Source organism: Spodoptera frugiperda, chromosome 15 (assembly GCF_023101765.2).
Source record: "Spodoptera frugiperda isolate SF20-4 chromosome 15, AGI-APGP_CSIRO_Sfru_2.0, whole genome shotgun sequence".
Classification (NCBI taxonomy): Eukaryota; Metazoa; Arthropoda; class Insecta; order Lepidoptera; family Noctuidae; genus Spodoptera; species Spodoptera frugiperda.
Window position 1 is genome coordinate 13,405,715 of NC_064226.1, and position 16,490 is coordinate 13,422,204.

General features: G+C 33.5%; 3 protein-coding genes across 9 annotated transcripts in view; 1 reads left to right on the forward strand and 2 right to left on the reverse strand.

The window, feature by feature from the left end:
• Positions 1-3,333, forward strand: part of LOC118269910 (17-beta-hydroxysteroid dehydrogenase 13) — a 31,532-nt gene extending 28,199 nt beyond the window's left edge. For all 4 annotated transcript variants that reach the window (XM_050698627.1, XM_035585288.2, XM_035585306.2 and 1 more), the window contains 4 exons: positions 980-1,157; positions 1,680-1,868; positions 2,212-2,394; positions 3,081-3,333. In XM_050698627.1, coding sequence (XP_050554584.1) covers positions 980-1,157; positions 1,680-1,868; positions 2,212-2,394; positions 3,081-3,158 — 628 coding nt within the window. In that variant the 3' untranslated portion in view covers positions 3,159-3,333. The remainder of the gene's footprint in view (positions 1-979; positions 1,158-1,679; positions 1,869-2,211; positions 2,395-3,080) is intronic.
• The window catches only part of LOC118269957 (17-beta-hydroxysteroid dehydrogenase 13-like), a 157,936-nt gene that overhangs the window by 42,850 nt on the left and 98,596 nt on the right, over positions 1-16,490 (reverse strand). The gene's annotated exons all lie outside the window — the stretch shown is intronic.
• LOC118269846 (oxysterol-binding protein-related protein 1) overlaps positions 8,780-16,490 on the reverse strand; it is a 78,042-nt gene continuing 70,331 nt past the window's right edge. For all 4 annotated transcript variants that reach the window (XM_050698609.1, XM_050698611.1, XM_050698612.1 and 1 more), the window contains 7 exons: positions 13,781-13,896; positions 13,107-13,249; positions 11,368-11,568; positions 10,788-10,983; positions 10,210-10,326; positions 9,612-9,826; positions 8,780-9,150 (listed from right to left, as the gene is read on the reverse strand). In XM_050698609.1, coding sequence (XP_050554566.1) covers positions 9,042-9,150; positions 9,612-9,826; positions 10,210-10,326; positions 10,788-10,983; positions 11,368-11,568; positions 13,107-13,249; positions 13,781-13,896 — 1,097 coding nt within the window. In that variant the 3' untranslated portion in view covers positions 8,780-9,041. The remainder of the gene's footprint in view (positions 9,151-9,611; positions 9,827-10,209; positions 10,327-10,787; positions 10,984-11,367; positions 11,569-13,106; positions 13,250-13,780; positions 13,897-16,490) is intronic.

A 16,490-nucleotide genomic window follows, 5' to 3' on the forward strand; every position in this document is an offset into this window, starting at 1 on the left:
CTATCTTCCCAATCCCCGATTCCTGAACAACAACCCTTAAATTCCTAACCCCCAAAAAGCTGGCAACGCAATTTTAAGGCGCTTTCGAAGGCATTTCTGTCATTACAGATTCAATTCATAAGATTATCAAATGTTTTGCGTGTTGGTAATAATATATTGACATCATTATGTAAGATTCGTGCTTTATACATTTGTTAGAATTATAATATTTTTTATTATTCAATTTAACTATCTAATAAACAATAAATATACATAATTATTTAGGTATAAAAACAAATATAAATAATAATACTTAGGTACCTAAGTTAGCTAAGGTAATGTAATGATGCATTATTTTTTTTTAATGATGCATGGCGTGTATCTTTTGTTGAAGGTCATTGAGTCATTGATAACGTTATGCAGGAGATGCGCATGCGATTATCTTATCCATCATCCTAATTTGCAAATATAAATAAGTAGGATAGACAGACACGCCAATGTTTATTCTCTTATAAAAAACTTATTACATGATATAGAAGAATACCACTATACAATTAATTAAAATATTACTTTGATTCATATTTTTTTCTTCTTAACAATACATATTACCGTCGATGCTATTGGCTGATGTTACAGAACTAGCTTGTTAAATAATAATAAGTACATACATTTATTCAAAATTCTCTAAAATTACGTTTTTAAATACATTAAAAATATTATTATGACCATAATTATTCAACTTCGTAAAAACAGACGACAACTAATTTATGAAAGATATTCACACAGTTTTGACGCACACACATATTGTAAGAAATAAGAATCAAAACTTAGACCATTCCATTTATTAATCATATAATTTATTTGTTTTATGATTACTTACACATTATTTACAACTTAAAAATACCTAAAAAAAGGAATAAAAACTAATTTAAAACTAAAATAAAGAAAAAATTACCATTAATCAATTAACCATTCCTAGCTAAAAATTTAAAATCCACAGATGTGACGTCACAGACCGTGAAGCCATAGCAGTGTTGGCAGAGAAGATCCGTCGCGAAGTGGGTGAGGTGACCATGTTGGTGAACAACGCTGGTATCATGCCCTGCAAGCCCCTGCTGCAGACCTCCGAGAAGGAGATCCGCACCTCATTTGAAGTTAACATCATCGCTCATTTATGGGTAAGTTACTAAACCATAACAGAGTCAAGGTAAAAAATAGATAATCACAGTCTTACAAATCAGGTCAATCACAAATCAACAAGTCAATCACAAAATCAGATCTCATAAAAAGGGAATGTAAATGTAAATCCCAACAAAAACTTAAGGTTTTTTTAGGCTATTTCAAAATTTAACTGGAATTAGCTTCAAAAACTTTTTTGTTTGCCGTGTTAAAATAAAAAATGTCTTCTTAATCCTGGTGGTCTTAGAATTAAAGAAAATGAATTATTTTGTTACTCACGTAACTGTTTGACGAAGAACTCGACTAGTTTCAAGTCATGCTAGAGGCTCATATTCATGAGCAGCATTCCGCGACACACGACGCGGCGATTGTCGCGCTGTTACTGATTGACAATCGCCGCGTTTAGTATGTCTCACAAAATTTACAATACAATTGAAGAAAACGTTGGCATTTTGCATATTTATGACCTCACAATTTTTCTAACATCACCAGCAAATTCACCACCTACTCCCTTCTTCCAGCTTCTCCAAACCTTCCTCCCATCAATGATGGAGCGCAACCACGGCCACATCGTGGCGATGTCGTCGATGGCCGGCGTGGTGGGGCTGCGCAACCTCGTCCCCTACTGCGCCACCAAGTTCGCCGTGCGAGGACTCATGGAGGCACTGCATGAGGAACTCAGAGAGGACAAGACTAAGGACTACAGTGGTGTAAGTGTACACAGGCTTTAAAACCTTTGCATTCGAAAAGTTAAAGGAGATCTGTTGGGCTCCATACATTTTTGAGCTTTTTCTGATTTTTTTTGTTCGAATACCTACTTCAATCTGCATAAAATTGCAGAAATCTGTCAAGAAAATTGAATTCTAGAGAATTTTCTATGAGGCATTCACTTGAAAAGCAGATGCGAATTTGTGCACTTATGCACCAAGCAAAACTTCACTAAACTATACACACTGTGTTACTAAAATACATTATCCCATGTAATAATTAAAGATATTTTTACAAAACAACATAAAGTAACAACACTAATTAAAAACTCCATATCCTTTCCAGATTAAATTCACAGTGATCTGTCCGTACATTGTGGACACGGGGCTGTGCAAGAACCCGAAGGTGAAGTTCCCCACCTTGATGAAGATCCTGACTCCTCAGGAGGCATCCGACCAGATCGTAGACGCCGTCAGGAGGAACTACAATGAAATCACCATTCCTAGCTCACTCTATTACATTAACATGGTAAGTTATAAACAATTATACAGTCCTTGGCAATTCACTGAAAAAAAATGCTAATTACTTACATAAATTAGCTTTGATTACTGGTTGGATGAAAACTAGTTTCGACAGAAACCTGCTTATTATAACCGACTACGTTATATTTTGTATATGACTTAGTATTTATAAGCAGTTTGAACATAATGTGTCTTTAACTCTCTGAAATACGATCTCTTGGTAGATGATGTTCTCTTTATATTCATTTTTCGCAAATTGTTTTAAAAACTTACATATAATAAGTATTACCACCATTAGATAGATACACCCACAATAGGGATGATGACGGGGTATGAAATTAGTCCATCAGTTAGGTAATGAAAAATTAGACACGTATTTGTTTTATTTTGGCATATAAGATAACAATACTTAGATAAAACAAACCAAAGCTGAGGAGTGTGAGTAAATACGTCATTTCTACGTATAAAACATACCTAGAACTGATGTGATGTATAATTGAAATCAATATATCTCCGAAAGTATTTGTTTCCGCAAGAAAATAAAAAATACGTGTCTCATATTTTAATTAAAAAAAAAAAACTGCTTGATTACCCACTATCTATATTTTGACAATATTAAGCGCCTCTTTCTTCTATTTGACCTCCACGCCCAAACCAATAAATAACTAACACAAAATCTATTCTCTTTTTCAGATATGCAGAGTTTTCCCGAAGCAAGTGCCACTATACCTAAAGGACTTCTTAGATTCTGGCCTAGAAGCCGACCCTTAAATATGATAAACATTTAAGTTATTAGGGGGACATAGTAACCTAAAGGGAATAACGCAAGGATTAGGCTCAAGTCGTAAGGACCAAAAATCTAGATCTACCTTAGCTTTAGATCACGAAAAGTACATAAATACCTACTTAAAATTTAATGGTTTTATAAGTACGAATTTAAAGCTAAATACATTCAATTATCAATGTCATGTAGCTGAAAAACTTAGAAATTATTTGTAAGAAATAAAAAAGTCTAAAATATTTTTTTAAATAATTATATAACATTTAATTTGACCGGATTATCAAAAATATGTTTTCTGTAGTAACTTTTTAAACGGTTGGACTCGATATTACACGAAAAAAATATATTCTCCTCAATTTAAATGGTGAAAACGGTTTTGAAAGTTTCACAATCCAGATTGAACAAGTAGGTAGGTAACTTAGATGTTCTTTTAGCTAAAAAATATTTAAAATCAGTTTTTTGGCTAGAAGATTTATTTAAAAAAATGCATGTTTTTATACATATAATTGTGGTTTATTGGGTAATTTCATAAGTGTTCACTAAAAGTAAACTTATAACATATTTATTAATAAGATCAAATTCAATAAATCTTCTCAGATTTCCTTACACTGATTACTAATTAAAAAGAAATATTTTTAAACATTTAATATAAATTAGTGTTACCTATACAAATACAAACATTTCATATAGATTGGTGTTATACAAATTATTGAAAATTAAAAAAGAAATATGTTTAAATTGTTTATGAAGATGTCATTGAAATTACCGATTAGACCTTACGAACTGAAACGAATCTTATTTTTTATTGTAATATTTTTAGTTAAGTTTAGGATTAATATTTAATTATAAAGTCAGATAATATGCAATCGTGTGATATACAGTGCCTAGATTATAATACAGTGACATAGTATGAGTGAATTTGTTTTTTAATAGTCTTGCCCTAATTAAAGAAGTCATAAACACCTATTATATTAAATTATACATTTATATATACTACGTTATACTATTCTATGAACTAGTATATCTGTAATATCCTATTATACTGTTTATAAATGTATATTATATTTTATAGTTTATAAACTTACGTATAATAAATAATATCGTGTTATTAAATGTTTTCATTGTTGATACTGAAATGTAATTTTGTGAAAATATATATTTTTAATAACATGGAGATAAGAATATTTTTATGTCGTTACAAGTAAACTTTAATTGTTCAGAGGTTAAGTATTAAGAGTAATAATACTAAATAAATTACCACCGTGCTCAGTCATTTAATGGTTACTTAACCCAGTCCTTAGCAATTAAGGCTACCATATCTAGATGGCGTAAATGTAGGAAGAGGGTCTTTTATCCAATCAGAAGAGCTGTCAAATATTGGATGTCCAATAGTGTGACACTACCTCCAATGGTGTGACATTGCCTAATTCCCTATTGGACAAAGAACGATAGGTTCACACTAGTGCCATCTATTGAGCAAAAATACAGTTGTCCCCATTGTTATTAGAACAAAATTGTTACTTACGTAATCATTAAATGTCTCTAAGTACGGCAGTTAGTGTTATTTCTTATTACAATAGAAATAGAAATATTTTATGTTTATCAAACGTTTGTAAGTGCCATCATAAGTAAACTACCTGAAGTGAATTTAAAACATGATATTATATATTTGTTGTATTTATGTATTATTCTTTTGGTTTGATTTGATTTGTCAACTTTTCGAATGCAATAGGTTAATATTTTAAAGTAAATGAGCTCTATATAATATATTTAATACAAAATTAATACATATACAATATAATTATATAAATATTTAGTAGTAAAGCTGTAATTATATATCTATTGTATTTTTGAAAGTTGACAATATATTGTTTGTATTTTTTATATTCTTATTTGCAGTTGCTTTGATGTATGGTAAATCATGTTTTTCACTTAGATTAAGTTTAAAAAGTGGACTGTCTGCGGTATTGTTGAATATTCTTTAGAATACATGAAAAAAATTATAAATGAGTTGATTTATTTTCCTACTGCCATAAAAATTAAGAACTCTAACTTATAACCTCTTGACTTTTTTTTCCTTTTATGGTATAAGCCAGCACACACCAGAAACACCAGAGGCCGTGCCTTTTAGTAGTTAGGAATTTAAGCGTTGTCGGGGAATCTTGGATGGGGGATTTTGAGAAGGCAGGTAATGGAGCCTATAAAAAATAAAAAATACATCGTACCTCGGTTAGATCAAGGTTCCAGATACCAAGAGTGAAATGAAAATACACTTAATAAATTCTCAATCTATTTATTCGAGTTTATTTTTGATTATTCACATTTAAAATGTACAGTTTCTGCTACATACACATTTAAATAGATACCCACTACTGACATTTTGGCGTACAATCACCTCGGTTGGAACGACACTAACTTAACCTAACACTATGATTATTAAAAAAAGCAAAAAATACAACAGCTTATTATAAAACTATTAATTTAAAATAATTCAATTGTTGTATTTGGTAGTCGGAAACCAGTGCTCTATAGGAACTATGTTGTATTTTGAAAGCTGGTGGAAAGAATCTTATTTTTCTAACATGGAAGGGAGGTTTGTCTTATTATAATGGAAATAGGTACATAAAATGGAATAATTAACTTAACACTACGATACTTATTCACTATTTTGGATTACAATGATAAATAAACTTCGTAAACTACACGTAGCGATATTATTGCTTAATATTTTCTTAAAACTTTTCTGTAAAGAAAAAATATGAATGTGCGCATTTAATTTTGACTAGTTTATTTTGCGTATATAATTTTGAATAGCCTGACATAATTTTTGTTTTAAAAATAAATTAATGCACATATTTTTAATAATTACGAAAATAATAGTAAATGTGGGTGGCCAACTTATATGTACTCGCGATCGACTTTTTTTCTAAAAGTTCCTCCCAATCGACCTTTTATACAAAATATTTATGTGCCAAAAATTTTGAAGTGTTTTCTTAATTTTTGGTACGCGATCGGTCAAAAATGCTCTCGGAATCGACCGGTCGATCGCGATCGACCTGTTGGCCACCCTGCCCTATACACATCGTACTTACTAATACAAAGTACAGACACAATAAACACACAAATCTCACTAAAATTGCAGGCATCGCTACCTATTGTATTAAATACCTAAATCACAAACAACAATGAATTCCTAATCCAAGGCATATCGCAAATTATTAATTCAAAAAACTTAATTATTACAATTCATAATATCAAATTATTTTTTTAAGCATCAAATGCTCAATTTAGCAATAACGATTATTACCTACTAATTATGTATTTTTATTATATTTATGACATAAAGTTATACTATGTTTCACACATAATCTACAAACTACTTCATTGGAATGGATGTTATACGCAACACGATATGAGATATCGTATACAAAATACAAACAGAATATTAATACAATAACAAATAATTCTTATATTTACGCTTCTTATTATGCAATAAAAGTTTAAAAGTATTTAATTCTATACATCAATTTTTCTTTTAAGAATATAAATTATTCAACATTATGTTGATTTAAATATAGGTATACTTGCTTATTATATTTTTCTTTGAATTTTACAGTAATACTTATATATAATATTATAGCAAATATATATTGTTAGATAATGTTTTGGTAATAATATCTAAATATTTAGTCAGCACGCCAACATGAGTTGCTGATTTTAAATTTACAGTTACTACATGTAGACTCCGTGGTACGAATCATAGCCAGATATTTTAGTTTGGGAGTGAATTAACGCATCTTGCAATTTGAAGTAAGAAAGCATGCTTAAAATTGAAGTAAGAATGAGAAAATAAATTTGTATTGGAAGTAAAATCTTTTACATACTTACTTATATATAAATCAATAAAAATTATTACTTATAATAAAAACTAATTTGTTATTGCAACGATTTTTTTATGTTGGGTAGTCCTTTTATAAGGTTACACTGGCTGTGAAACATCACGCCTCAATCAATAGGAGCCGAGCAGAGCAGATGAAACCGCACGGAAGTAGCCAGTTGTAAATTAATAATATAAAATGCGAGAATTTACCCGCTACAAAAAATTTAGTCATGTTTCGCACCACGTATTACAGATTAGTTACACATATAAGCTTTAACTACTACAATAATACAAGACCTACTACTAAACGTGAATTTTATGTCAGAAAAGATATACAAGATATATATCTTAATTCTACAGCAATTTTACTAATAATTGACTTCACTTTTAAATATTTTGGAAGCAAAGTTCTCAAAAAAATATATAATAGTATTAAATACTTAATTATTTAGTATATATATACCTAATAATACAAATGAAGCTGGTGCTCTCTTGTTTATATTAAATTCAGTAAAATAAAATAACCAAACATTGAATAAAGTACCTAGATTTATTAACTAAAATATTTTTTATAACACTTAAGAAAATAAATTTAAAGTTACATTTTCAGAATTATTCAATTATATTATTTTAAATATTTATTTTATTATTTCATCCACGACTAGATAAATACTTTCTTTTAGATTGAAGATTATTGGGGTCAAGACATCCATTACAGAGACATTAAAAAAAGGTTCAAAAAGATAACTCTTTTTTTAAATCGAACGTCCTTCAAAATTTAATGTGCGAACCTCTATTCTTATAAGTCAGGTAATATACCTAAAACCTGCTCCTAAGTCCGAAAGTTACTGCGAACCGATTTTGATGCGGTCTGAAAACCGCATCAAAATCCGGTTCCGTCAAACGCGAGATAATCGTGCACAATAATACATACACAAATACAGGTCAAATTGAGAACCTCCTTTTTTTGAAGTCGGCTGAAAATACTTATTGTTATTTACAATAATTTCCGCAACCTAACTTCAATTTTAAGTAAACACCTATAAGTGACACCTAACAGTACAGATTAGTTTAGCGTGTGATAAGTAACTCCTAGTTAGGTAATGGTTATGAATGTCTTGTCTCCAATTCCCTTCAACGCCTACCCTAGTTTCCACTCCTTACCTACATATAACTTCACGCCGAAAATATTAATCTCTTTGATAACACCATTCCGTTCTGGTCCACTACTTTATAATCCTATTTACATTTCATTTCATTTAATCTTAATCCCAAATCCATCGTGTCTTGATCATATTCTTATTTACATTTATTTTTGTCTTACCACGCCAATGTTAGATAATGTTTATTAAATTACATAACAAAATAATAATAAATATCTACGCCATAATACTGCTATTAAATTCAACTTAATAGCTGTTCTAATTCTCGAATTTTAAACTCAAGAGTAACTTAATTATTTTTTCCATTTTCATTGTCCGAAAATATTATTATTTAATTTTTAAAATATATGTCTTCGTATTTTTTAAGAATCATTCATCATTATCTAAATAATAAACATATAATTTAATTTGAAATGAAATGGTGTCTCTAGAAGCGAAGCCTCATTCTAACCAGTAACCCTTAGTTCGAGTTTGCTTTACGTTTGACGTGGTCTAAACGACAACGCGTTCAGCGCTCTGATTGGTTGGTTCATTCGCGTCGGCCAATCAGAACGCCGAACGCGCTCTTATTTCGTTTTCGTGCAAACTCGTACTAAGGGTACAGAGCAGAGATCATACGTCAAACTTATAAAAAACAACATATAAATAAACTTTGGCACAAAAATATACAATAAGTAGCTTATTATAATATGTAAAAGATAGTTAATTATTAACTGCTAAAAGAAACTAGGTAATAAATAGCTGTTCTGTAACTTCTATAGTATCTTTGTCTATCAGATTCCAGTCATCAAGTTTGTACGTAGAGAGTATGGGCAGAGTTAGAGGTAGGTTTAGAAAATGTCAACGTCCTTTAAGTGTTGATAGTTGCGGTCCCAGTAGCCTCCGTTGTACAGCCAGTCCTCTTGTTTCGTGTACGGGTTTGTGCCTTGACTGAACCACCTGGAAAAAAGCAGTTTGCATTGTAATCAAAGATAGGTTTTATAATAGGTAACGATGCTTTGCTCATTTGGTGATATAAGTAATTTTCAATGGTTATTCTAATACATATATTTATGCATTGTTCAAAATATTGTTGCCAGTATTTACAGTATATGTGTGTATATCCATAAGTATGATTGACAGCTACTCGCCATATAAGTAGATACATTAGGCACTTTAAAACACGCTAAATGATGGTGTAATACCTAGAAAATAGTTTAATGGTTACTAAGTATGTTGCCAACATGATAAAAACAACGACGACGACGAGACAGAGGTACATATTACGGTACGTAATGCAAAAAAATAAATACAAATTAGCTCGTCCGTGAGGTCGTGATCGTCACATTTGTGACGTGGCGTTAACCACCAGGCTTAAAAATAGAACAGCTACAGTCAAGAAATTGTAAAAGCTGCCTTACCTAGGCTGCCAAGCCTCAGGTGACTTTTTGAGCAGTTTCCTAGCAGTCCGTTGTTTCTCCTCGAGCCTGGTCTTCTCGGTGGCGGCTCCATCAATGTCTCCCTGCTCCAGCAGTCGGATGTCGGGCCTCAGTCGACTGTCCGTGGGACACAGCTGGCCCTTCATGTCCCTCTCTAGCTCATTTAGGGACATTGCGAATTCCGTGAATTGGTAGTACTGGAAAATACATAAATTCGAATTAGTATATCTAATATGGTTTAATCGCTAGATTATGAAATTTGAGTTCGAATTTGAATTTGAGAGAGAAACCTACCTATTTATTACAAAATTGTTACCCCACACTATTATTTTCTCCTATGTCTATGTCGTGAGTGCGTTTACAAACATATAATTTTATGTAATTCATCACAATGCCCAAACACGAAACAACAACTTGTGATTGACACAAAAAGATGACCTACGAGAATCGAATTTGCGACACGTTACAGAGCAGCCTTTTACCTAGATATGTACTACGCCAAACGTGCCACTAAACCAGGTAGTGCTGTACCATTTATTCGAATCAACTGAACATTTGGTTTAATATGAACAAAACTAACCTGTGCACTAGTAGTAGGCCGCGGCCTCGCCTCCCACAGGGTGACGGAGCCCGCGATCTCGATGTTGTTCGTGTCGTCTGACTTGGGAACATCCTCCGAGTTCTCCGCATCGTCTGGCTGGAAGGGGTAGAAAATTTTATAAAAGGAGTAAGACAACACTGCCACGTCTTTTTTCAATGGAGGGGCCTACTTTTCACCATTTGTGTAAGTCCCATGTGATAGGGTTAGAACCTACTGCCATATATGGGCCACAATTCCAGACACCGTGCTACTACTGAGAAATTTTCGAAAAACCAAATAAAGCCCAGTAATACGGTATACCGACACGGGACTCGAACCCGAGACCCCTTGTCCGGCAGTCGCACTTGCGACCACTATACTGTTCTCTTGTCCACTTTTACTAACGTACAGGCATAGTTTAATTAATTTTAACCGTTTCAATAACAGGAATAAGAGGACTTTACCGCTTATTGTACTTGTAATTCACATTAATCGGATGGCTGGTAGACAAAAAGCAGTAGCCTCATTGGTCATTTAAAAACATAAGCAAAAAAGCAGGATAAGTAAAATAGACTTACGTCTTGAATAGACATAGAGCGGAGAGCTCCAACTTTGAAGCTGTTCAACTTAGCGAGCATCTTCTTAGGCGTGTGTGAGGGAGTCTGTGAGGAGGCCTCCTCGCCGCGCTCCTTGGCCCACTGCTCGTAGGCGGCAGCACTGCAGCACTTTATGTACTCCGTCCATTTGCCGTACAGGAACTTTATGCGCTTCTTGCTGAATGAGGAAAAGAGAATTTGGTAAATAATTACTACAATATTATAAGCAAACATAGTGGTGTTATGATATAAAGGCGGATTACTCAGCTATACGACATTACAATAAAGATAAATAATAGGTATTAAGTAGTGGGAGATTTACAAAAAAAACCGCTACAACTCATGTAGCCCAGAATCTACAGTAGATACAACCATGCCCAAACCAAAACAGAGACGATGCGTTTCAGGGATTATGCACAACTGCCTTAGATCCCACAACAAAATAAATGAGAAGATATCATTAAAGAAAAACAGGCATAGTTTCCACTCCCCACGGTGGTTTTAACGCACTAGACACGACGATTTAATTCTTTAAGGACACAAAACAGCTCTTAATACTTACTTGGCATCGACAATGAACCCATCAACTCTGTGCAGGTCCCTGTTGTTGAAGCCGGCGGGTTTGAACACGAGGTTGGCCTTCAGACCAGCGCCGCCATGACAGGTCACCTCCATGGCCCCAAACTGTTCGATCCACAACTTGCCCACGATCACGTTGTGGACGCAGCAGTTCACGTTGCTCCAGGTGTAGGCTTCGCCCCATCTGGTGAGGGAAACGTATTATTGTCATTCCACATATTTATTTTCGCACCCGGAATTCTTTTTTTGTGGGTCACACAATGAATTTTTCATGCGGGAATCAAATCGCCCAGTAACCGGTCACCCAGTCACTGAGTCAAATGTGTAAGCTATCAGTACCCTCCTCAAAACCAAACATTCGAGCGCATTCGGTGCTCTGATGGTCGTAAGTTTGTTCATTGGAGCGGGTCAATCAGAGCACTGAACGTGCTCTTGTTTCGTTTTCGTAAACGTAAAAGCAAACAAATTTATACTAAGGGTACTGAATGAAAAATAAGTAACTGTAAAACATCTTGCTTTTCATAGTAACAAAAAAACATATTACGTTACAATAATAAACATTTATTTTTAGTGAAACAAAATGAATCTACATTTATTGTTTGCGAAGTTCATCTTTACGACCGGTCGGTTGGCAAAGTTCAGATATCCGGTTCCGGCCGGATACATGAAAGTTATTTGCTCAACTATCGAGACAGTATTACAGACATTATTACAGACAGTATTACAGACTTAAATACGATTAAGTAGATAGGTACCAACTTAAATTTGTAGATTTTTGTAGTATATTAGTTACACATATTTCTTTCTGATTGCTTTCGAAACTGAAACACCCAATATAATAATTAAACAATCAATTTGATAGCCAAATCGGTCGGATTCAACACCCAATACTTGATCTCACCATCGATCAAGACATCAAAATCAAAGTCAAAGCATTTATTTCATTAAATTCTTAACTAAACACTTTCGAAACGTCAAATGGAATTGTCCGTTAGTTTATCTTTCAATGAAGCTAGGTGCTTGTTCCAAAGCGTACCTTCGAATGGAAAAGAACGAACAAGAAGCATACATGTAATAAATACATAGTTTCCATAAAACCTAAAAAAAATGTGCATGTCCAGCGAGAAAAACTCTTTCACAATCACAAACAAATAGAAAAACCGCAATTCCAAATTCAAATATTGGCGCTGGACGGTTTAAAAAAAATCGACAGTCGTTTGTTATCTGTGGGAGAGGCAATCCACCTCGCAAACATTTGTGTTAGTTTTCATTTTATTTCAACGAAACACTGGATTTTATTTATTTACGTTGTATTTGTGTACCTGGTGTCTATGTATACCTATGTAAATAAATAAGAATGTGAGTGGATTCGACGGGATTGAACAGACCGCTATTATCAACATAGTATAATACGTTATCACTTTATATGACATCCAATTTTTAGTTACTTATACGACTTTCTGTAATAAAATATGTTTTACGACTTATATAGACACTATTCACTATTATGGTCAGCATTCGTATGAGCCGACTCGCTGCCTACAGTAGGCTGTGCGACGTCGCCGCGTCTGCGCACGCTATTCATGTATATATAGTTTTTTTCCGTATATTTATGTGAGAAGGTAAACACTGATTTTTGAGTTAATTTAATGAGTCTCACGATAGTTCAATTTGTTCATATACCTAAATAATGTTAATATCTAACTAATAGTTGTTTCTTACCTAGGTAACTCCACAGTGACATGTCCTTTGGGCTGTATCTCGACGCTCTTGCCGCAGAACTTCAGCTTGGGGTGCACGGACCCGTGGAACACGAAGTGGGGGCTGTCCGCGTGGAACGCAGACACGGGCGGGTGGTGGGATACCTAGGAGAGGGTAATATAGTCTTATTTATTATAATTAAAAATGATATACTACTACTTGATACTTTGACGTTTCAAAAGTGCCTAATTTAGGATTAATTGAAATAAATGCTAAGACTTCGACTTTACTAATTATAATATTTAACATTCCTATTTGATTATGTTTCAGAGGATATCGAGAAAAATGTGCGACTGATGATTTTAAATTGGTAACTATCAAATTTCTTTCTCAGTCAATACAACTCAGTGATCAGAGTACTATCTACTGATTGTAACTAGTCTCAGTCAGTACAATCAATTAACTTATCGAATAAGTAAGTAATTAACATAGCTATTAAAACTTGGACAAACGATTGATGAACCTATTGATTGAGATACCAATAAATAAAAAAGTTAATCACGACCCAGGCGCATCTAGTATGAAGCGGCACAACGTCACTTTGCCTTTTCTGCATTGGGCGATGTGGTATCTAAGAGACAAATCCTTATAATAACTTGAAAGCAGATTTAATAAATAACATGCTAACAACATACCTGTTCACAAACCGCCCTGAACTCCGGACGTTCAAGTTCATACGTCTCGCCCAGGAGCGGGTTGAACGGCTTGCCCAGACGCTCCCAGTTGGACGCCAACGCACTCACCGCGAACGCTGTAATACAAATACTTATAATAATATAATTATGTACAACTAACTCTTCATCATGCAACGTCACACCTTTTATCCTCGAATGGGTAGGCAGATGTGCACATTACGGCACGTAATGCCATTGTACAATGTACTCCCATTATTCAACATTTGTGTTATAAAGCCCCATGTAATAGGAGGTGAGCCTATTGCCATATATAGGGCACAATTCCAGACTCCGTGCTACCACTGAGAAATTTTCGAAAAACCGAATAAAACCTAGTAATACTTTGCCCGACACGGGAATCGAACCCGAGACCCCTTGCCTCGACCAACGAGGCAGTCCTTATCTTCCTAACTCTTCATCAATTTACTAAATTAAGAAACTTCACATCAGATTCTATTAGAGGTTGATTCCTCTCGCATGATCCAATTTATCGTGTAGACTTATTAAGGTTGATTAGATAACTTCTGATCGTATCTCTTGGTAAAGTTAGGTGAATTCGCCTAATATTAATAATAATCGAAAGTATAAATAGAAACATAAAAAATGTGTAGAAGTTTGTAAGCATTTTCGGTATTGACAGAATACAATATGTAAAATTATTTCTTTCACTCCTTATATCTATGTATATTATTCGGGCCCCCTGGGGCTACGGAGGCTCCCAACGTGCTTAGGCAAAAATTAACAACTTCCCAAACGTCAATAAGAGTCTGACACTCTATCTCTCCTCAACCAAAGACGGGAAAAGTCATTGGATGATTTTACCCCCTAAATAAAGAGCCAGACGCTACACCACTGTCATAAATAAAAAACTACCTACAAAATATGTTTTAGATACGAAATACCAGTTTCCTTTGATTACCTTTCCATCACAACACACAGATTATCTACTAATACACAACACTTATTACTACAACTAATCTTCTTCCTCCAAAAACAAATGGGAGCAAAAATATATTTACAATACCTAATCCCAATATTTATCGTTCCAAACCAATATTTGGCAAAAGGAAACAACGTCAAGTTAATCTCATAATAGATCGAATCAACAAGCGAGGGACAAAAAGCCATCACAAATGTGCCCACTAATCTGATGTAGAGAAAACTGACGAAATTCTATTTCATACGTCTTTATAGTCAAGGTAATAAGGATGTAATCGGCTTATCATAAATGTGAATTGAATTGTGCCATTTTGAATTTTGTGATGTGTTAGAGAAGGATAAGTTTGATACAAAATTATAATTATTTATCCCCAAATAGGCAAATTTTATTTTATTTATTAATTTATGTACAACACACGGACAGAATACAGGAGAACATTATATATAGATAGGAGGTACATAGGTACTGCATAGTCCCAGAGAAATCTCATCCTGCAGAAGTTTGACAGGAAAAATGATAGAAGCTAAGACACTGTGTGTAACCAATTAAAAGGGAGAAAATTAAAACAGAAACTTAATACTAGAACTATCCTTAAAACTACAGAATGAACCCTATAAATGCGTAAACATTACTACATAGGGGTGAGCCTTTTTCACAAATTAAGTAACATCCATAATTCTTTCATTTGCCCTGTTCGATATACCTAGGTCTTTTTGCCATACCAGGAACGAAGAAGACTCAACACAAAAATAACAAAATCCAACTTTACTACTAGAGAAACAAGGGCAGAAGTTGATATAGACGATAAAATTATTCAGCTAGAACAATAAAATATAACAAGGCACCTTCTACCACAGCTTCTACTTGGAAAAACTTGGTATGTTGTTGTAACAAAATACTCGCGAATATATCAATTGTTCTTGACAAATGTCGGGAATTGTATTTCGTTAGAATAATGCCCGTGGGTAGTAATTAAAGGTAAGGTATCTAATTTACTGGAATTCGATAACTTTGGTAAAATAAAACTGAATGTATTTTTTTTTCTCTGAAGAAAGTACTCAAATTACCTAATGTATTTACGGTTTTTTTTTTTGCAAATAGTGACATTTTTCGCTTGATATTTACCTAAAAATGTGCTGCTTTCCTCCACCTACTCAACTTTATTAAATTGGTACAAAATTAATCTTGAACTACTCTAAAAACTTATAACCTAAACCTTTCCAAAATTAATACATTAACACACAACCACTCTAGCATTAAGAAAATACACGTAGGTACTTAATTTAAAAAGCCTCTAAAAAATTTAAAAGCATACGTTGCAAAAGAGGTTTTTGGAATAAAAACGCTGTTTTTTCTCTCAGAAGCACTTAGTACTCATAACGCTATTTTTGCCCGTATCCAGGTTGTTTTTTTATCCTTACTCTAGATTGGAGCGCTCTCTACGCCGAGCCGCATAAGTGGCCACTTGTTGCCTTGATTTACTTTCAATATATAGGCAGAGGATGGAGGTATCTGAGAGTAGAAGCTCGTGTAGATTGTTAGCATGCTAATTAGGTAGGCTAATGGCGTTTTTAGTGCTATTAGATGAAGTTGTTTGAGTTTAATATGGTCTGGAGGTAAACTTTACGGTAGATCTGATCGTAGTCGAATCTAATAGTTCTTTTTTATTTAACGTACTACTTTACATGCTAAAAATATTTTTTCTTGTAAATTGATTTAAATATCGCCGTG